At 43.0% G+C, this 23,711-nt stretch overlaps 1 protein-coding gene across 2 annotated transcripts in view; it reads left to right on the forward strand.

The window, feature by feature from the left end:
• Positions 1-21,862, forward strand: part of nup42 (nucleoporin 42) — a 32,796-nt gene extending 10,934 nt beyond the window's left edge. Inside the window, exons 1-7 of one of the 2 annotated variants that reach the window (XM_080787331.1) lie at positions 15,242-15,515; positions 16,386-16,671; positions 17,522-17,610; positions 18,435-18,514; positions 19,188-19,274; positions 19,458-19,560; positions 20,301-21,862. In XM_080787331.1, coding sequence (XP_080643457.1) covers positions 15,320-15,515; positions 16,386-16,671; positions 17,522-17,610; positions 18,435-18,514; positions 19,188-19,274; positions 19,458-19,560; positions 20,301-20,845 — 1,386 coding nt within the window. In that variant the 5' untranslated portion in view covers positions 15,242-15,319 and the 3' untranslated portion in view covers positions 20,846-21,862. Of the gene's footprint in view, positions 1-15,241; positions 15,516-16,385; positions 16,672-17,521; positions 17,611-18,434; positions 18,515-19,187; positions 19,275-19,457; positions 19,561-20,300 lie in introns of those variants that run through there. The other variant, XM_080787332.1, reaches the window with a different exon arrangement.
• The last annotated feature ends 1,849 nt before the right edge of the window (positions 21,863-23,711 follow it).

Raw genomic sequence — 23,711 nt, forward strand, 5'->3', positions numbered from 1 at the left:
TTAAACCTTCTATCTAACAGTATTGTAATTGAGTCCACCTAAAGCGGGTCCGAGTCATAAGTGATTCTGACTTTCAAATGTACATATTTGTAAAAGTCTTGATTGTATTGTGCTTTTTGCTTTGGCAGTGTAAACGTATGTTTTCTCATGCCAATAAAGCCCTTTGAATTGGACTTGAATTGAAGTGACAGACAGCTCTATTATAATGTTAATATGAATGAGCTCCTCGTAATAATTGGGTATAATACAATTATTTCCTTGCATTGTAGTGACTCGAGTGGACTCGGTGGGGGAAGAGTCTCGAGTCCCTTGGTCCGAGACATGAGACGGAGTCAAGACCGATTCAAATTAAGGCGCGAGACCGAGACAAGACTGAGTAAATGTCGAGACCGGACTCGAGTACTACAACACTACTATCTATCTACAGTAAGTAGAAGTAGAAGGTGTGTTTCTGTGATTGCAAGTGTGAGTTCACCTTGAGTTGACCATGTTGATGTGGGAACTTTCGGTTCCTAAATACACTGGCCCACTTTCACATCATTGATAAGTGTATTGAGAGAGTGAGTAGAAGTAAGAAATAAGAGAACGACATTTTTAAATGTTACAGTTGGCCTGGAAAAGGCAAGGATGCACTTTCATAATTAGTCATTCTTTCAACATGTGTATAATGAGTACAAAGAGGGAGAGAGGTGTTCAGATGGTTGCGTCTGCAGTCTCATAGTGTTAATTAGCACAAGCTGTAATTACATTCTGTACACATGTAGGAGAGCAGGGTAACAGCTGCTACAGCGGTAGAGATGGCATAGAACATTTTATCACATATACTCAGCCTCTATTAACCCTGGTTGAGGTGCTGATAAAAGGCCTGTGAGGATAATAGCTTTTTTTCAGAGCTGACCAATCAGTGAGACAGGGCCGATCAGCACAACTGAACGCCGGCCGAAAATATAGCCGATCTACAAGCTCACAATGCATTGCGATCTTATGACAAAGTCCTGTATGGCATGACTGGGAGCAACCTTTCTGTTGAGGAACTCGCTGTGTCAAACATGAATGAAACTCGGCTACTGAAAAGTGTTGCTCAAGGACACTTGGCAGGAGGTGCTGGAGATGGAACTGGAAACCTTCAGATTAAGACTGCCACACTTCCTGGGCCACCGCCTCCCACTGACTGTACTCGGACTCTCTTGGTGCGTATGTTCACGGCTGTTATCTTGACTTGCTTGTGTTTGCGTTTCTCCTCGAGTGTTCCATTCCAAGGAGATTCATCCAATTGTCTTCAACAACAAGGGAACATGAGGCTGGGATGAGAGTTGGGTTCCTTTGAAAGGAACGGGAGACCAACTGACATGTGGCGTTTCTTGAGGTGACTGCCCAACCTTCCGGACGGCGGATGCTGATTACCATTTGTTAATGAGCGCCCCGGCTTCTTGTCTCCCCTCCATATTTCGCCCTCTCCGTCTCCGTCTCCGCTCTCTCTCTCTCTCTCTCTCTCTCTCTCTCTCTCTCTCTCTCTCTCTCTCTCTCTCTCTCTCTCTCTCTCTCTCTCTCTCTCTCTCTAGACTGTTCTTTCACCTCTCCAGCTTAGTACAGGCCTGTGGTGGCTGGTGAACCATCGGTGTGCTGATAATGGGGAGATGTACACAGCAGTAATTAAAGCAGTAGGGGGCCTGCCGGCCTGGTACCAACCCCTGATGTACAACCCCCTCCCTCTCCCTTAAAACCCACTCTTCCTTCCCCTTTTTTTCCCAATCCCATCCAGTGAACAGATCATTGTGTGGGGCCAGTTTGGCCCCAGGCAGTTTTGTCACGTTGTAATGATGCCTTTGAGAGAGGCAAGTCCTGAGTCCTATAGCAGCTCTTGGACCAGTTGGGGCCAATCAGTATCTTCACACCAACCTTACTCTCTCTATTAATCAGCTTCGCATTAAACCACATGCACGCACGCACGCACGCACGCACGCACACACGCACGCACGCACGCACAAGACTACAGATGTAGACCTACGCAATGTTGAAAAGATATACGGTCATGGTCATGGCCACACACGAAAGCATGCATGCCCGCACACACACAAAGTACAAGCACCACATTTCCAACTGGATGGGGACCGTGAGAGCCATGGTCGTCCCCCCTGCTGTGATTCTGTCCCTTGTTTTCGGTGGCCCTCTTTTCTACTCTGTTCTCATCCACCCAAACACGAGCACTTAATCCTCCCGTTTGCTCCAGCTGCCTCGTTCTCTGTTATCCAGAATTGTAAACCCACACTCTGAGCTGTATAGAGTTTTGGCTTAGAACTCGAGTCCTGTGTCTCGAGCGGAGCAGAGAGGACGAATGGTGTGCGTAAACACGCGTGTGATGATCATACTTTGCTACTGGAGCTCGAGCAGGAACTGGGGAATGTCAGGGAGCAGCCATCTGCCGTTAGAAATTAATGGGAGTAGCATATGTCATAAAAGAACAGAAATCCATCTGAGATCCTTAACCACTTAAGCCCCATATTTATTTTACTAAAATTATTTCAAAACATTCATTAAAAAAAAGAGAGAAAAAAACACTGCCCAAAGTAAGACACTGGTTCATTAAAAGAGTGAGAAATGAAAGTCAGGACAGCAGCAGCTTATGCCATGTGATAAGTCATCTTCTTACAGCTCCTGATGGGCTGTTTCATAATCAGCTGTGACATATATTGTCATTGTCCCATATCTTGTCAATTATGAAAGTCCTGTCTATAACCAGAACCAATTCCTGTATCTCCTACAAACTGGCAATAAATTGCTTCTGAGTCTGACTTGTTCTCAGTCAGAGGAAATAGCACTCAAGGAAAGATCTGGTGTATTGATTAAATGTCTTTATCGGACCGGACCGGCATTGTGTGTGGAGCCACTCTGTGGCCCTTGAACCCTGGCTCTGTGCTCAGCGGGTTACGGTAGCAAAAACCCGTTGGGATTGTCTCTCACTTCTGTTGATAGCTTTTATTTAAGGTGTGGACTCTCAGGACAACAGAGAACCCTCGGAGGGTTCTGCCGTAGTAAAGCTACACAGTACACAGCCAAATCCTCAGTGTTAACTCTCGGTTAAATTAACGCTGCTGAGGATTTTACTGTGCTGGTGTGGTATTATTTAAATATGCTATGCCTTTTTTTTTTCTTTTCTTTTTTCTTTTTAACAGACTGCCCCAGAAAATGATTTCCCCAACTGGTTCACTGAAATACATTGATTGTGCACAGATCTGAGTGTGCGGAGCTTCCCTATATTTTTCCCAACTGGTTCACTGAAACAAAGAATAATTCTGTACTTGCATTTGGTAGCCTAATGAGCTATAGCAGCCTCTATTCTTAGCCCTATTTGCAGAAGTCTAATAGGTAAAGGGTTTACAGGAAATGGCAGGTGTACTGTACCTATAGCAACTACACCTCAGCGGGTATAGCCCCATTCCACCATGCCAGTCATGGCTAAAGTTACAGAGTATTATAGGCTACGTAATTAAAATAACCTCTGCGAGGTGTTTAAGCATGTAATTCTCTGCCTCTCTGGGCCTCAATTGTTCTGTTTCCTGCCCTGCTCGGCTCCCCCTTATCTCTCAGACCCCCATGAGGATGGTGTTTTACATTTCTGTTTGTAAAACTGTCAACACTTCCACTGGCTCTACTAACGTGTGATTTAGCGCCGACAGAGAGAGGGGATATAGAGTGAGCGAGAGTGAGACAGAGAGAGGAAGAGAGAGAGAGAGATGGAGACGACTGCATGCGATCTTGCACTTTCTCATATTCCAAGTGGAATATCTTTTTCCTCCCCACATGAGGATGCCTTGATGTTTGCGCTCATTTTTTCTCCCCTTCTAACTCACTCACAAACGCATTGTTGTTTTCATGTTGTTAATATTTCTTGCAACATAAGCCTTTACCTAATTGACATAACATTTTGGGATAGTGAAAGGGTATAGTGCGGAACTGTGCGAAACACAGCTTCTAGATATAAAATTGTGTTAATACAGTATGTGTTTGAGTTGAAATGTTAGGAAAAAAAATCCTAAAAGAAAACAGTGCTGCAGCTCAGAGAAACCCCAGCATCTTCCCCCAGCTGGCGGAGCAGGAAAAAAACAACAGGTTCAAAAATTAATTGGATTAGTGAGTTGAGCTGAATTGTGCGTGTGAAATTTACACCTGTCATTCTTTTCACAAATCAGACATGAGCCATCACCACTAATAAGTACCTGGGGGGAGCGGTGGCATCTTCAAACTGGGAGAAAAAACAACAACACTGTGCAAAACTCCAACCCTAATGGTCTCCGGTTTAGATTTGACTTATTCATGTCAAAACCCTCGCTTCACAATTATCCACTTAAAACCAATATGTTGGCAATTAAATGGCAAAATTAGCCAATCTGTAAGGTCACTATATGCCACTAAAATGTGGACACACCCTACCAACAGCCGTTAAGAAATGTGAATCCCTGGACTCGTTCAAAACTGATCTCAAAGAGCACTTACTTAGAGGTTGTCACTGTGACGCGCAGTGACATTTACAGACCCGCAGAACGCAGCCAATCAGGCTGGAACGCAGGCTATACGGGTGGCTGCCCCCCCCCTCTTTATTTCTATACTGTACAGTGTACAGTATAAAAGGAGATTTTCTTACCGTGTTTGCCTACTGTATATGATTTCCTTTTTGTGTATATTTGTCTTTAAATGTTTTGATGAATGGAAAATGCAGGACCCTTATATCAACATTAAGTCTTAAATATTTTTCTGGTTTTGTATGACCAGTATACCTTCCTTGAACTGTACCCATTCTGAAAAACTGTTAATAACATTTTCAATCAATCAATCATTCATTCAATCATGCAATGTAAACTTGTAGATTGGCTATATTTTCGCTGAATGTTCACATGTCCAGAAGGGCAAGGCCAATGTCACATGGAACTTGGAAGACACCAGTGCTGGTTTTGCTATGTGTTTACATTATGCATTACAATGAAAAGTATTAGTTGTTCATTTATCAGCTAAAAAAGTAATCGCAGGCCTGGGCCGTGGCTCAGCGGTCCAGGCACCTGCTAATCCAGTCTGGCAGTGTGCCGCGGGTTCAACTCCCGATCCCGACGGCCTTCACTGCATGTCACCTCCATCCCCCCCCCCCTCCCCCCTGTCTGTCCCTCTATAAAATTGAAGGCGAAAGCCACAAAAACAAACATAAAAATAAAGTGATCACAGCCACCATCAAAAGCCAAGCACTGTCTAACTTATGTATAATGTTTCACAAATGACATTTTTGTAAATATACAGTCCAGTTCCACACTACAGCACAGAAACGAACACATCGCAGCAACAACACCCACCCCCGGCACTTCTCAACCGCATGCACAGGGAGAATCCACATTATAATAATTGGAACAATGTTGCCCCCATTATGTTTTCATTTCTTATTTCCTTTTTTTTTTTTTGCCTTTTACCCTAGTTTTGCTTTAATTTACACCTCTGTTTTGCAGCTGCGAGGGGGGAATTCAGCATCCCTCCCCTTGGAGTGAGAAGCATCGGAGGCAGTATGCTAGCTCATTACGAAGGCCACTGTAATAATCTGTCTAGCAGAGGGCCTCGGTTGGAGGCTGGGCTCCACTGCAAAGCACCGCACACTGTCACACAGCCTCCCCTGTCAATAGCATAGACTGTCACTTCATTATAGCTTCACAAGTCACCCGTTTATTATATATTGGCCCCATCAGAGAATGACGGGAGGACAAGGGGTCACATGTTACAATATTATTATTCAAAGACGCACCGTTGTGTCAAAATGTAATTTTGTATTGTAGCGGGGACAAAAAAAAACAATCCTTGAAAAGAATATGGCGCATTACATGTAGACTACAGTAATTGTTTGATTCTATAACAGACATAAAAAACGTGCCTGTGGATGTGAGTTACACCTTCACACTTGCATAGCATACACACTTTGTGTATAAATAGCATAAATATGCGATCTCCTAGGTTATAGGGACCTCTGTTGCATCAGGAATAGCCTAGGTGTGATCATTTAAACAAGAGGGTTGTTTGGTGAAACAGGAACCTCAGCTGTCCTAAGTTAAACTTCTACCATTAATGTCAATTGCACTCACGGAAACTGTTTTTCATTTCATTCACCTGACGAACCATCCATTTAAAATTGGCAGTATTGTCTGGAATTGTATGCAGCTTTCATGGAGGATTAGTACTGCATATTATATTCAAAATGCTATGTAATAGGATTTTCTTTTTTTACATTTCTCTTAATATGATCAATTCAGTGACACGATGCTGAGATAATGAATCTTCATCATCACCATGGTTTCTTAAAATTAATCAGATAGTGAGGTATGTTTTATCAGTTAATTCAATTCCATGATTGACTTACTGTTGCATTTACTGGTTAATTTGATCAGTGTCTATACCAAATATACATTGAAACCAAAATGTAGAATCTCTAGTAATACTCAAACTCTTTGTCTGGTATTATTCAGTCAATTAAAAAAAAATACAATTAAATTAAATTAAATATAAGATAATAAAAATCATCATGAAATTACTTTAATTAGGCCTACAGTTTCCGTAATTACATTATTACAATTACAGTTAATTACCTTATTAATTAATAATGTCACACTTTAACCCCAACTGGCCCCCGGCCCCATGCCAATGTCCTGATGTGGCCCTCAGGTTAACTGGCCCCCGGCCCCATGCTAATGTCCTGATGTGGCCCTCAGGTTAACTGGCCCCCGGCCCCATGCTAATGTCCTGATGTGGCCCTCAGGTTAACTGGCCCCCGGCCCCATGCTAATGTCCTGATGTGGCCCTCAGGTTAAGGTCCTGATGTGGCCCTCAGGTTAAGGTCCTGATGTGGCCCTCAGGTTAAGGTCCTGATGTGGCCCTCAGGTTAAGGTCCTGATGTGGCCCTCAGGTTAAGGTCCTGATGTGGCCCTCAGGTTAAGGTGTTTCAATATCCCTGCCATTTAATCTGGTTCATGAAGGTTCATCGAGAAGCAGAGTTCTAAAACTAAACCCATGCCTCTTTTAGATGGCGACCATCTCCAGATAAAACTCTTTTAGACGGCGACCATCTCCAGATAAAACGTCAAAGTCCAGTTGCGTTCTCATTATGTTGGGACACCAACGATATACTTTATTTTGCCGTTTTCTATGAACACCATTCTCGTGTAAAGACCACCTAAGTCTGATTCACCACTGAATGAAGACGCTTAATGGCCTCGCTATAATCGTGCTGTGTGCGCATGTACTCATAGTCATAATATAAACAGCAGTTTAAATGAATGCAAATTAATTAACCGTACACTAAAACTCTCCTGGTATGCATACGGCTGGGCTTGTCTCATTATGGCACACCTGCCATATGAGAGTGCTCCTCACTCAGGCCCACACAATTAAAGCTAGATGGACCAACACCTTTCAAGGCCTCAGTCTGCATGATTCTATAGTGTTCATTACAATTACACTAAATGCTGAATATGACCTCACTGCAAAAAAGAGAGGAACAGCGATACCAAAGAAGCTGGACAGAGACAAATATTTAGCGTTTTGTTTTGAGTGTGTGTACACACACACACACACACACACACACACACACACACACACACACGAACATAACAACAAAAACACACAGAGGAAGCCGATGAGAGAAACACCAAAACCCCATTCACATGTAATGACTATTCCCCTTCATTAGAACTGCAAAGTAACCCTGTTAGGCTGGAGTAGACTCACTACGGGTAATCGTGAAAACACTTGCAATCAACCCACGACAACAGTAGGGACCTTGCTAGAATGCTTTCACTCCAAATGAAGCAGGGCCTCTTTATGAACAGCCACAGCAAAACAGCTAAGACCCCGATAGGACTGCTCACACTCCTCCTGCATGGTGAAACCTGCCTGTGAATTGAGCCCTGACAGCCCCTTGTTAGGGAGAATCACCTCCTAATGATTCAACCCGGCGTGGTGAAGCCCTCGCACGCACACACACACACACACACACACACACACACACACACACACACACACACACACACACACACACACACACACACACACACGGAGTGCAGACACCGGTGCATGCAGTCTAGTTGCCCTGCTTAGTATAAGTGAAGGCAGTTTAATCACTTGCACTTACCAGACTAGACACATTAGGGCTGGTAGGACTGGGGAAAGAATGTATTCATTATTAACCTTAATACTGTTTTTAATTATGTTTTTCTTTAAATGGCAAATATAGCAGGTTTGCAATATTGCATGCTGACACGTGAGCTTGTAGATCTCCTATTTTCTGTCATTTTCTTCTAATTTCTTCTTCTTTCGATTAAAGTTTGTGCCTACAATGACATGCCGAAAACTAGGCACTTGGTCATTACAATACAAATAAACTCAATTATTTCTCATCTTATCCAAAAAGATTTTTATATACATAAAAATATATATATTTTTGTCAATAATTAATTCATGTAATCATTGTAACCTATACTTTTTGCTATTTTTGAGTTGTTAAACAGAATACTGCTCACAGACAGGAAGTCCACTTAGGAGAGGATGATGGATATCACACACACACACACACACACACACACACACACACACACACACACACACACACACACACACACACACACACACACACACACACACACACACATCCGCAGGTGTAATATTATTTTGTCCTCATGTTAGAAAGACGATGACTATGTTGTCGAAACATTGGTTTCCTTAATTAAAAAGAAACAATTTTGCATGTTGGCTAAGAGTTGTGTGGCCTCCTCCTTCTCAACAAACTCATTGATTTTAGTAACACCGTCAACGTCAACACTGAATGTATATCCAAAAGTATTTGAATTTAATGAATAAAACATTTTAACCTAATCTTGCATGGTAGAGTAGAGTCTACAGTATTAGTAGTAACTAGTAGAGTCGTTGGAGGTGGTCTTCCAACCCTTCCATTGTGAATTGTCGACCCTGGTGTGAGGTAGGACAAGTAGTACTGCCTTAAGCTCATCACCGCAATATCAAGTGGTGACTGCCTTTGGTCTCTTTTTTTTAGTTTTGTGCTTTTATAGTCACAGTGAAGACGGGCAGGAAAGAGGGAGAAAAGGGGAGAGACATGCAGCAAAGGTCGTCATGAACGGGACTCGAACACGCAACGCGCTGTCAGGCCAGAGCCTACTGTATATGTGGCATGCGCCTGGACCACTAGGCCAGCGGGCGCCCATGCCTTTGGTCTCTTATGCGGGAGAGTGGGGTTTGACCATGGGTAGGAGGTGAAAGTTCCGGCATGCAGCTTTAATCCGTTCAGTAGTAGGCTAAATTAAGCCTTGCCTTGGTGACTAAGATATTTGCAGGTGTGATGATGTGACTCAGAGGTGTTTATTCTGCAAGACTGTAGGTCTGGATATATGGTGGAATATTACACCACGCAGTGAAAACACTGGTGCGTTACTTGGGCCACACTTGGGCCACAGTATCGCTTGTGTGGGACAAGTGCTTGCGACAGGACGGGGTTAGCAACTTATTACTGAAGTTGCAGTATAAATGCCTTTGAGGCTCAAGGCAACTTCAGTAATAAGTTGCTAACCCCGTACCTTGAGGTCATATTCGACCAGAGACCCATATTGCCTAGCCTGACACTCAGCCTGAATTTTCATTTCGTTTCACTCCATTATTCACCTGAACATAATTTTTTAATGTGGCTAGCGATTCAGGGGCTGGAGCCAGGCTACATATTGCCTATATCAATCTCGCACTGTGTAAAATTACTGTCGCTTGCCTAAAAGTGACCTAAAACAACTGATGAGAGAGAACTGCCTAAAATGTGTAAAAGGCATTGGAGATGATTGCGGAACCTCTGTGCAATGGATGGAGTATAATACATTACATGTGTGTGTTTGATTTGCTTCTGGGGTGCATGGGGTGGGGTAATGGGGGCCAAAACATCCATTTGCTTTTGATGTCCTGAATTGAATATAGGCTATAATTTGGAGAAATGCAGACTTTCTGATATTTACGTTTGACAATATTATAAAATAACAATTTACAATAGAAAAACAATTAGGCCGATGTTACCCACATTAACCCTCTATTATGGTAAAAGAAATATATATATATATACCGGTATATATATATATATACACATTTAATCATATATCTGATCTGCAACGTGTTATTTTAGCTTTTTGTTGTACAAAGACATATCTCTCTCTCTTTTTGTTTACAAATGGAACCCTGCATGTAGGCCATCATCTCCCCTCCTCTGCGTGCTGTTCAATTCAGGTATGCTGCCCAGATCCTGGCCGGTGTGCATTGTGTAAATCCTCAGCTCACACAGGCTGATCCCAGAAGCGCAGTCATTCCTCTGGCCTTGCCGTGGGGGGGGGGGGGGGTGAGAAATCCAGTCTGAGGTGCTACTGGACTCCATAATCAGGTCGCACTGCTGCGTGTCAGCCTGGTGGCGAGCGGTGACATGTTCGCTAACCGATGCAGGTTCACAAGGTTACCCCGTGGCCCCACCGTGCAGGCCTTGTGGCCCTGCCGTGGCTGTGGCCCTGTGGCCCCTCAGACGCAGGGCCAAAGGGTCGCCTCCTGATCCGTCAGGTGTCTCGGCAGCCTAATGTGGTGCGGTGACAAGAGAGAGGCCTGACACCTCCACACATGCTGGCTGGGGCACACACATACTTACATAAGCAAAAGGACACATCGCTCTGTCTCCCTCTCTCACACACGCACACAGGGACACATCACACATATGCATGCACGCGCGCGCACACACCACACACACACACAGGGACACAGACACACACACACACACACACACACACAGACACACAGACACACAGACACACACACACACACACACACACACACACACACACACACACACACACACACACACACACACACACACACACACACACACACACACTGAGCATCCACGACTAAGACCCCCATATTTTGAGTGTAAAGGAATTTTCCAAACTTCCCACGTTATGTTAGTACTAGTAGTCTGATTCAGTAATCTTTTTTGTCAGTTAATTTTGCGGAGGACCTCTCTTTCTCACGTCTGCTCGGATGCAGACTTACATCCTACTATAAATGCGCCACGTCTCTGTGTGTGTGTGTGTGTGTGTGTGTGTGTGTGTGTGTGTGTGTGTATGGTTGCACGTAACTCCAGAACCGTTTGCCCCACCAACTTCACAATTCAACACACACGTTCCACACCCCCACAGGGAGTGCAGTGCCCGGTATCGAGTCAGTCAGACCCACGGTTCTCCAGAACCACCACAGAAGGCTCTGATAAGGCTCTGCCAGTGGGCCTAATCAGCCTAAGTCCCCTCACCTGTGCAATTCCCATGCTCTGCCTCAGCCAATTGATTGCCATGGCAATCCCACACCTGCCAATTGATTACTTAACCAGTACACTTTTCAGAGGCAGACAGACAGATACAGAGATATCCATATACAGTATGGGCACAAAAGGGACCCCGACAGTACTATGACAAGTTGACAACGGGAATTATTAGGTTCCCAAGTTGCATCGTTCTCAAGTAGGCCGGTGGCCAACGGGCACGTACAGGTCTAGTGGGACCAATTAAAGCTTGCTGTATGCCATTAGAATGACATTATAGACTAGCCTTATGCTAGACTACTAACGTGGGAAGTTTGGAAAATTCCTTTACACCCAAAATGTGAGTGCAAACAGCTTAGTGAATCTGGCTCACCTGCATGGGTAATGTTCTTTATGGGGTTACTTTTAGCTTTAACAGCAATTGTGTTAACTGGCATGTCACCTGACATTATATACTGTCGACGGTTCCAAAACTTTTTCATATCAAGGAATTGACACTAGCCCTGCAGACCCCCATTTGAAAAGATATGCCAGGGTCCCCCATAGGAGATTTGTTTTAATTTCAAGGACCCTCAGTTTGATATGCAATAGGCTATGGACCCCCATTTAATGGCATTTCTATCTCTGAGAGACCCCAATTTGTATTGAAAATCAATGTTAATTTAACTCTCAGAATTACAGACCACATTTGGTTCCAAAATATAATTTAGCTGGGGACCCCCTGGGACTGCCTCAAGGACCCCCGGGGGTCCAGGGACCCCACTTTGGGAACCACTGCTGTATATAAAATAAACACAAAAGGTTCTATTAATCTGTAGGAAATCTTCACACTATCTTTTAGTGCAGGGTTTCTGTGTGGCCTGCAGACAGTTCAGAACAGAGGTTCTGAAGGTTAGGTTGGCACTCCCTCTACTGGAAGTATGTTGAATCACAACAAAGCCTTAAGGTCAATGTGAATCGTCATCTATTGAAAATCTAATGGATTGAGGCCTGTATTAAGTAGCCGTGTAATAAGCGGGATAATGTATGGCTAAGTGGTCATTGTTTCTTTAGATAAATCACCCCATCTGTGATTTTTATCTATCAATAATGACCACCTAGCCATACATTATCCTTACATATCGTTCACCCTAAAAATGGAATGTATCCTACCAGAGACTGCGCTGTTCATCAAATGATTGGCTTAGGAATGTGACAAAACGAAATCTCCACTAATTCAAAGTTTTCATGGGGTGTGAACATCTGTGTATTTGAAAGAAAATAAGTATTTTTTTGGGTGAACTACACCTTTAAAGCTGCACTCTGTAACTTTCCTCTTGCCTCTTCTTTTACCATTGAGCTAATAGAGCCTGCCTGCTCAGGGGATCATTTAAATCTTGACCATCAGGTCAAACTTCACACACTGATGATAGAGCGTAACCAGGGCTGTTACTGTATAAAACAAGAATGAAACACAGCAGTGAAGTCTAGGAAAAGCAGCATTTCTCAGAAGAGGAGGAATTACTTTTACATTAATGAAAATCACATCCCTGAAGACTGACATTATTATTATTTTTTTTAAATCTCCATAATATCATTACCTTAAAGACTCAACTGCATCACAGGGATTGACCTTTGGAGACTTCGGGCCCCAAGGTGATGGTGGACGAAGATGCATCATCAGGGAGGCCATTTCTGGGCCGTATACAGCAAGATGTTGGCTGATCTGGGGGAATCGCAATTTTGAAAAGCAGAATTATACAAAAATAATAATAATAAATATATACATGGCATGCAAATATATATATTATATTCACCAATTGTTTTTCTTTTAAATATGCGTGTACAATACCATCCTCATAAAACAAGACCCTCCCTTAACAGAATATTCACAGGGAGGGTATGTCTTATTTGTGCTATAAGTCTTAAAGCACCCCCTGGTGGCAGCTCTGCCTCTGTTCTAGAACACTCATGGCCCTTGTAATAAGGTGTCGGCCATTCACTGTGCTAATTGGAGGCCATTTTCAACATGGGATCAGTGAATAACAGTCTGCCAGGCACAGTTGGAGAGCATTAGCTGTTCCCTCTTTTTTTTAACACACTGCTAAGTGCCTGCGAGGGTAAACTGACCTCTTGGCGTGTTGATACTGTATAGCAGCAGATAATTGGCTGTTGAAACAATACTGCCACACAAAGCCCTAGACTTGAAGACACTCAAGCAGGCTGACAGTGTTCTTTGGTATGGAATACATCTGTAGTATTGGTAACTGTCAAACTGAGTGAGACTGCTTCAGTTAACTGTATTTTGTCTGTCTCCTCAGTCAGACCACGTCGTGGACATTGGGGAAGGAAACTGGACACCCAACACTGACTAGAGAGTAGAGACACCTCCCAGAAATATCCTTCACCACCCTCCCTTCCCTGATGCTCCATCCCTCTCGCATTCACTATAGTCAGGCTATTCTATCACTAATCCTTGCACTCTGGCAACCCCACTGGCCACATCCAGAAAACGTGCCTGTACAGGCTGGTGGAGCTGATCTAACTGTGTGTCCCTGCTGGCTAGAACAGGGGACACCTGACAGTGCAGTGGCCGTGCACCCGTGCAGTGGCTATAATCCAGGCAGCAACAGGGGCCGATTCCCTGCTCAACACAACATGTGTCTGTCTGTCTGTCTGTCTGTCTGTCTGTCTGTCTGTCTTTGCCGGTCTATCGGTCCGTCTGTCCCTCCATCCATCCGCCCAGCCAGCCAGCCAGCCAGCCATCTTGCCGTGGTTCTCAACGTGGGGTCCAACGTGGACTTGTCTGCTGACATTGTGCCAAATTGCCAAGGTGGGGCCCACATAGGACCCATAGGTAGAACCCACTTAAAGCCCACACGGGCAACCCAGGTGAGAACCATCTGGTGCCCACTGACATTTCCATATGGGTCCCATAAAGTTATCCCAGCTGGCTCCCACATAGGCAGCCCACCTCTAAACCATATGGGACCCACGTCGGCGTGCTGGCTGGGATTGTTCCTAATGTACACATGTACGGTGTACCTCTGTGATTATTACTTTGGAATGAACTGTCCCCCTCTATCTCTAAATCCCGTCTTAAAACACTTATTTATTCCCAAGCTTTTACCCTAGAGTGAGATTTTTTATTTATTTTTTTGTTTTACTGTTTGTTTTGTTTTTCTTCACCCTGTTGTAGGCCTATATCTGTATCTCTATAATATGTTTTTTGACGATTTTGTGCACTTTTATTTGTGTTTTTTGTTATGTTATGTACTGTAAAGCACTTAACTCTGTTGTTTTTTAATGTGCTCTATAAATAAAGTTGGATTGGATTGGATTGGATTATTCCCAATTTAGTTTAACTGTAGGCCTACCAATAATGAATAATAAAATATGGAAATATTTGATTATCCATATTGACTCCAATACAAACGTAAAAAATTGCCTACTCAAAAAATCTAAACAAATTTGTTATCACATACCACCGAAATGTTATTGTTCCTATTGTGCACAAGCAGTTACTTTAAATGTACCAATAATGTATAATAAAATACTGAAATAGTCCCCATCCGCTCCAATGCAAATATAAAATAATAATAAAAATAACTAAACTAATTGTTATCACATACTAACTAAATGTTATTGTTCCTAATGTACACATGTACCTACGTGATTATTCCCAAGCAGTTTAACTGTACCAATAATTTATAATAAAATGCATACGTGCGTGTTTGAGGTCTGCCGCCATATTGGAGTGATGGCTACAGCGCTACCGCAGCGCCATCTAGTGATGATTCTAAATACTTGAGGAGTTTCGCCTCTTGTACTAGCGTGGTGATGACGTAGAAACCTTGCGACGACAGTCAGTCAGAGTCAGTCCAACATGGAGGGCTTTTGGAGAAGAACGACAACACTTCAGTAAAATAAAGACTACACGAGTCGCCACCACGAGTCTAAATTCACACCATGCCGGTGTGCAACTTCTTCGTTCAAGGCCGCTGTCGTTACGGCGACAAATGTTGGAATGAACACCCCGCGGGAGGAGGAGGAGGAGGAGGTGGTGGAGGAGGAGGAGGAGGATATAGAGGAGGTGGAGGAGGAGAAGGAGGATATAGAGGAGGTGGAGGTGGATATAGAGGTGGTGGAGGAGGAGGAGGAGGAGGTGGTGGTGGTGGTGGTGGTGGTGGTGGTGGAGGAGGAGGTGGAGGATATAATGGATATAATGACAATACCCGTTCGTATCAGCAGCAGCAGCAACAGCAAAGAGGAGGTGGTGGTGGTAAGTTCAGGGATAATAGTTTTTTCTACTTTTTGAATTTACAGTCATCCAAAGCAACGCGTGCAAGTTTTCATTTATTCATTGATTGATTGAAGTATTTATTAACAGTTTGCAGAATTACAGTACATTTTCAAGTACAACTCAATAGCCTACAAAAACTGTCTACTGTGAGTGGACGACTCCCGACACCATAAATGCATTAAACTTGTTTACAAGAGGGTCCACCATTTTCATTAAATTCATCATAACATTTAGAGACGTACAAATATACACTTCTATATAGCAGAGGTAAAAAGGGGAAAAAACATATACAGTGAGGGGGGAAAAGGGGTGGGTGGCATATGTTCAGTGTAAGTTTAGGATTTATTTATTTTGCACAGTATAAAAACAAAACGACACAATAAACATGCAAATATAGGAAGAAAAGGGAAGTGGTAAGATGAGGCAAAAAGCCCAAGGGGGTTATTCGAGGCACCTATGTAAGACACAATAAAACATCCAGAACATGTAGAATTTCCAAGTGTACTTTGTGTACAGCTCATGTAAAAAATGCAGTTCTGGCTGAACAATGCAGTCGTTTTTTGCGATATGCTATAGGGGGCCATGCCAAACGGTGAGGACGTAAAGACCACGGGCCACGACCATTGACCAATTGGCTGGCTGGCTGCAGTTATAGTTTGTGAATGGCCCTTTCAGGCTACTCAACAGTTGCTTTCCTTGCTATTAATTGATCTCTCTCTCTCTCCGTCTCAGGTTTTGGGAACCGAGTATGGGTGAACCCTTCTCAAAGGGGTGGAGGGAATTACATACAGCCATCGGCCTTCTCGTCTCAGGGTGGTGATGACTGGGGTCGAGGAGGAGGAGGAGGAGGAGGGGGAGGAGGAGGAGGAGGAGCAGCAAGACGAGAAAACATCAAGAGCAACGACTTCAGTTTCTCCTCCCAGAGTCAGAATAGATTTTCGGCACTGACCAGCACTCCCAACACTTTTGACAAGGGTGGGAGAGGAAAAGTAGGAGGGGAGGAGAATGAGAAAACCTTGTAAGTCTGTGTGTTTTGGCAGTGCAGTATAGTAGGGATATGGGTTTCAAATGATAATCTCAACAGGGGTTGACACTAAGGTCTCAGAGGCACTTGCCCGTCGGACCTGTACTGCTTGTCGGGCAAGTACAGGTCATGTTCTATTTGCCCAAAGGTCATGCCCACTTGCCCGAAAAGTAAATTGTCCATTATAAAAGTGTGGGTAAAATTTGAATTACCGTTCAATTTAACACATTATTTTGTATTTATTTTTTTACTTTCGGGGGCTGTGTGATAAAACATGTCATACCAATTTATTTTAATGACAAATTCCTCCTGTGAATGTGACTAAGCATTCACACTTGTTATTTTATATTCTTAAATGTAGCAACAGCGAAAACAGCACATTCAGGTAAACAGTGCTCTTATTTTACATCCCACTCTGGTGTTGTGTTTATAGATGGTTGCGTCCACTCTCAAACGATTACTTGCCCGGTCAGGCAACCTGAAAGCACACTCCTGCCCAAATCTTTTATTCACCTGCCAGAGGCAACCCTTAGTGTCAACCTCTGCTCATCAGTCATACGAGAGGCGGTGGTATATATATATATTGTGACTATACCACAGGCTGGTTGCCAGTGATTATTCTCAACACAATACACAATTTCTCAAGCATATCCTAGAAGTGTGTTATCATGACAGAGAAATGTTTAATGTTGTATAAGGTTAGAACCAATTTGATACATAACATTCTGAGTCTTAATTTGACTTGGGGTGTACAAATAGAATAGAATAAACCACAATTGTCCATTTGTAAATGGTTTTGCTGTTAACAGTGTTTATGTGTACGTGACGTGTTGATCTCACCCAGGCAGGTCATTCAAAGTGACATGGAGAGTTGGGAGACTTCAGGCCAGTGGGGTTTCTCGTGTTATGCCGCCCACAAGCCGAACATATCAGGTTGGTTATCAAGTCATCTGTTTTCTACTGCTAGTTATATGTGTCTGTGGGGTTTATAAATATTGAACCAATGAAAAGTAGATTAACGAGCATGTTGTGAATCCGACAATGGATCCATTACACATTTTGATTTGATCATTTCTTGAAAAGTAACAGTTTTTGGTCATACAAGGTTTCGATCCGACAGCAATGTGAACAATATTAAGGTCTTTACACGAGAGATTGTGATGATTAAACGGTCAAAGAATATTTAGCATTAAGGGCATCAAACGGGAAGCGAGGAACGCAGGTGTTGTTGCCTGGGTCAACGACAGGTCTCCTCCAGGTCTGCTCAAGAGGGCCACTTTACACTAACTTGAAAAAAAGGCATGTGTTTACGGTACCCTTTCAAATCAGGAAAGCATCTGTATCATTTTTGATTTCTTTGGCTATATATATATATATATATATATATATATATATATATATATATATATATAGCAGATATATCTAGCAGATATATCATAGCGTGTCACTTTGTGCTTTACATATTTTACTCAAACTTTGTTTCTGGAGGTCCTTGAAACAAAATATTTTGAGATGGGGGTGTCTGTGGCCAAATACATACCATTTTGGGGGTCCTTGACATGAAAATGTTTTGAGCACTACTCAACATACATTTTTCAGAAATGGATAGGATTTAGAAGACAGTTTTAGTTAGCCTCGGGTCTTATTTAATGGGTTAAATATGTGAATCTTTTATTTATAATTGTAGTCACAAAATACAGAATTCACAGTCACTAAGACTTGACGATGAACTGCGATCGTTTGTGTTCCATTTACAGGTTTTTCAGATCTGTCTCCAGAAGAACTGAGACTGGAGTATTACAACATTACAAGAGCTTCAGGAGACCTGCAGAGCTACGTGAGTTTTAAACCCATTCTGGGCGGGAACCCCTTCTGATGTTTTAAGCATCATCTTATACTTAGTTTAGTTATTGAAAAATGCAGCGCTACGAGCTTGTAGATCTGCTATTTTAAAAAAATCGTGAAAATGGGGTGCAAATCTTTGAATATATATTCTTTCAGAGCGAAAGTTTTTAACTCAAATCTTTGCTTCTGGGGGAGGTCCCTGGAACAAGATATTTTCAGATTGGGGCCCGCGGTTAATTACATATATTTCTGGGGGTCCTTGACATGAAATGTTTGAGCACCACTGACATAGAAACATGGGTTTTTCAGAAAACTGTCTAAGGGCTGCACAGGTTACTACTGCTAGTAGAAGGAATGCTGATGCCAAGCCCAAAGTTGAACATGGTCGTCAGGGAATTTACCCGATACCAAAATCTGAATTCAAATAGTTCAGTGGGGTTGAAAAAGCCATTTCTGCCTTTTGCATGAGTAGTGGTGTGCTGGAGAAAAGATTGACTCCAATACTTTTGGTGAACGAGTGTTGACTGATAATGATGCATACTTAGCTAGCACTGCCTGTCACGTCTCTCAGATGTATTAACTCCTTGTGATATAAGACCTATTAGTAGCGACAGACAGCTGATCGATAATTGAATATTAATGATATATTTCCCCTCTGACATTAGGCTAATGGTATTAATCAACTAGTCAACCAATGGAGAAGCAGGGTCCAGGAGTTGAGAGCTATGAATGCAACTACTCAGGGTGCTATGGTGAGACACACGGACACACACACACACACACACACACACACACACACACACACACACAAACACACTCTGAGCTTGTACTGTACATCTGCTCAGTGTGTCTTAACTACTGATTTAGAAGGCATTTGCAGAATAGGCCTCTTATTAAGAAGCAAGCAGTAATACTTGTTCCTTTGTGTATGTCAGCTTGCAGAGTTAGACAACCCAGTCCCTCAGGAATCCTCCGGTGGGTTTGCAACAACAACAGCAGCTGCTTTCGGATCCTCTACATCCAGCTTTGGGAGTGGAGGTACGTGTTAATTATAATCATGTTAAATGGGTTAGCCACTTAAAGCCTATATTCTTAATTGACCGGTGGAGTCCCCCCCAGGGCTCTATGTTAGGCCCCCTCCTGTTTTCTCTCTACACATTCTCTTTGCCAAGAACAGCCAGTCCAATCCACTTTATTGATAGAGCACGTTCACCAAAGCACTCAGTAGACTCCGTAAGCAAATATAAAATACCATGTCAAACAACAGCACAGTAGCTTGTAGCCGCATTGATTGATTGCACATTGTATTCATAGTATTTAGAACGGGTACATTTCAAAAGAAAGCTCAAGCCAATACAAAAACTGCTACGAGGATGAAACCATAAAAAGCACTAAGACTTGTTTACACCAGGGTCGTCCTGTACAACGTAGTGTTAATAGCCACAATGTTTTCAGAGCTATGTCTCAAGTGCCAGAAATTGAGTGAGTGCTTTTATCGCTAAAGGAAGTGTCCGTGCGTGCGTGTGTCATTTTGGGCTTGTTTATGGTGCAAATCCTCTGAGCGAACTCCTGGTAAGTACTGGTTGATGTTGAAAAAGGTGTGTATTATTCGTTCCAACAGTAAGAATAAAACAAAATCATCCTATTTGGGTGATAGTGATGGTTTATTTAATTTTGATAGCGTTTCCCATATTTCTACCCCCAGTTTTTCTGTTCTATCTAAACATTTTTCAAAAAACAAAACAAAACGATACATTAAAACCTTTGTGTCAATGTAGGCTTTGGGTCGTCAGCGCCTGCAGCACAGGCTAGTAGTTTCAGCTTTGCTGCTCCTAGTGGAGGGTTTGGCGCCCCAGCGGCCTCGGCGGCTTCAACAGGATTTGGCAGCGCCATAGCGGCACCCACACAGCCTCCCACTGGGTTCGGCTCCGCCCCGATGGCCTCGTCCTCCTCCACTCCCTCTGCTTCTGGGTTCTCCTTCGCCACGCCGTCCGCAGACAAAGCACCGCCGGTCACTTCAGCGTTTGGGACCGCTTCTGGGTTCAGCTTCTCCTCGACCAACGTCCCAGGTGGAGGGTTTGGGAGCGGCTTCAGCGCTGGCGCGTCGCAAACGGGGGGAAGTGCTCCTAGTGTATTTGGACAGACGAGCGGAGGGTTCGGGGGGACTGCTGTGGTGGCAGGTTCTACGGGAGGGGCGGCAGACTGCCTCTTCACCGCTCGGAGCGAGTTGACGCCGGAGGAACTGATTCAGTTTGGGGCCAAGAGGTTCACTCTGGGCCAGATCCCTCTGAAGCCTCCCCCGACTGACTTACTGGTGGTGTGAAAGCAAGACGGATTCATTGAAATACAAAAAACAGGTTTCTGTCTGGGTACTGCTTTGTGAACACTAAAACCACAGACATATTATCATGTCAATGTGAATATTACATGTATTTGTTTCATAATAACATAGAATTCTTCATGTGAATAATTTTGTATACTCACATGGATCATTTTTTAATTCATGTGAACTTTTCTTTATCACATGGTTCAATTAAAAAAATAGTGAATTTGTATAATAATCACAACTCAATTTAATTACAAACGTCTCTTTTATAAAGATTGAACTGGGCCGTACAGTACAACATATACATTTTTTTTTCACATCATATTCCCATTTGTGTATTAACCATTACATTACATATTCATAGATTATCTCATTTAAAATAAGAAGGTGAATTTAGCTATGCAAAAAATATGCATAAGAGGGCTTGAAGTTTTAAATAGTTTTCTTCTGACGTCCTTGTGTCCTCTCATGTTAGATTGGCTTTTGCACACTTTGTAAGAGAGTGACCATGAGAGAAAATATTATCAAAGTAAGGAATAAAGATAAGCTTTTTATAAATGAAAGCCACTTATGTTGAATTTAATCATCTGTGCTGGGTGACTAGCTAAATTAAAATTATCAACATGTCTTAAATAAACCTGGATTCATAGTTCATAATGTCTGTGCAGATAATAGCTCAACGCTTCACATAAAAGTGTCTTCACACACGTGAAACAACACACCTATCACCAATGGAGCTGTATTTTCACTTGATGTATTGATCAAGTATGTTATCTTTGTTCTCAGTAATTTGGTGAATACAGCAGCATGCAGTTGTAGTTCCACAGATTAGACAGAAGAGGGCAGCAGAATACAAGTTGTAGTTAGAATGCAGCACTATGGAAAGAGAATGCCAATTCAGTGGCTATAATGTTTTGTATTCTAGCCACTATTGTCAGATCATCTCACGTTAGATGGTTAGATCTTTCTCACCAGTTTTTAACCTACAGTAATAAACTTTGTCCTATTTTTTTACTCTGATCCATGTGTGACTGATGTTAAATCAAAGCAACTGACCCACATAATCAATTTACACCACCATGATGGCCTCGAGATACTCATCGACGCAGGCTAGTCGTAGTCTTTCAATTGATGGGCAGCAATGAGTAAGTGGGATTTGAAACGGATCGTCGTTTTAGGTCTTGGGCAGCTAGTGGGACCAAGATGAAAGCAAAGAGAAAGCAATAAGCCATTCTGCTGCTATAGGAGCTTTAGCGCTGCTGAGTGGGGCATATTTTTAGCTGACGGGGACCGTTATCGGCAAGCGGTGAAACTGAGCTCGAGCCGTCTCCAGTGAGAAAGAGGGAGAGAGATGAAGTCATCAATAGTCAATTATCTAACACTGCTCAGGTCTGAGGCATTCTCTAGCCAATGCAGTTCTGTGCTATACATGGTAACACTACATTGATATGAGTCCGCCTGGCACCACATAGTACATTTCTCTCCTTCTGCTCACTCTTTGCCAGCAATCCCCCTGTCTGCAAGCAGATAGTGAATAAATAATTCACCAGATTAATGTGTGATGAGGCGATGGGGGGGGGGGGATCTTGTGAAAAGTCTTGCACCCTCATTCAGGCTTACCTAAAAATGAACGTACAAAATTCCCGTTCAAAGACTTTATTTGAACGCTAAGAAAGATGAGTGATTGCAATTTTCTTGTGTTTGTTTCTTCAACAGCAAATAAGCAGCAGGCCTTGCAGTTACTGCTGCAGTTGCTGTTTTTCAATAATGTATGCATGAGCTGCACAGCGCGGATCAGAGCATATTAAAGATGATGGGTGAGTCTGAGGCCTGTGTGCACTGTGCATCCATTGTAGCCTAACATCCATGCATACATACAGTACATACATGTTCATCCTCGCATACATACAGTATACATCAAGCATGCTTGAATACACACACACACACACGCAAAACATTCTGTACACAGTGTACACACTACACATAATGACCAATATACTTTATTATATAATGTATCGTCTTGTATTTTCAATTCAATTTTGAACGGTTAATCACTTAAGCCTGGGATATTGCCTTGTAATTGTGGTATATTAAACACTTTCTATAATTACTCTTCAAATGTCACTTTTAAGACCACATGCTGTCGATAGTGATGAGTACAGGGCATTTACTTCCACTGTAATTTTCTCCCCCCCCCCCCCCCCCCCCCCCCCCCCCCTCGGGAATTCTGGAATATTCTCAGAGGGATAGAATGGACACTTTGCTTGTTTGCAACCCTCCACGTGTGAGATTGGATTCTTGAGAAATTACATTTTGAAATGGCAGTGGCCATTTATTTCCGGTGACACCCATACACAAATAAACACACCCGCGGCTGACCCACCATGCACGGAATCCATTTCCTCTTTCATACTTACTTGTCTCATCCCGTCACCCCATCCCAGCCTACCATGAGATCATGGATAACAGGGATCAACCGCACACACACACACACACACACACACACACACACACACACACACACACACACTGTGTACAGGGGGGCTAACTGAATTACCTGGGATTTGACCCCAGCAACATGGCCAAATACATCTCCATGGATGGCTCTAATACATAGCACGCTGCTCTATAGAAGCACTGGGGAGTCGGGGGCCCCGCTGCCCAACTAATGGCCCTATTTAGACACTTTTAGCCGGCAGGGTGGAATGGACCTATCCAGAAAACCATAAGCATAACTGACACGGGTACAACGGGTATTGCATAGCCGGGTGGGGCATGGATCTCCAACTTCTGCTCTACAGCCGGGCACCGGTCTAGTTTAAATAAATAGCAGATCTATAAGCTTGTAGATCTGCTATACTGT

The sequence above is a fragment of the Protomyctophum bolini genome (genome assembly GCF_963924005.1).
Source record: "Protomyctophum bolini genome assembly, chromosome: 17".
In the NCBI taxonomy this organism is placed as follows: Eukaryota; Metazoa; Chordata; class Actinopteri; order Myctophiformes; family Myctophidae; genus Protomyctophum; species Protomyctophum bolini.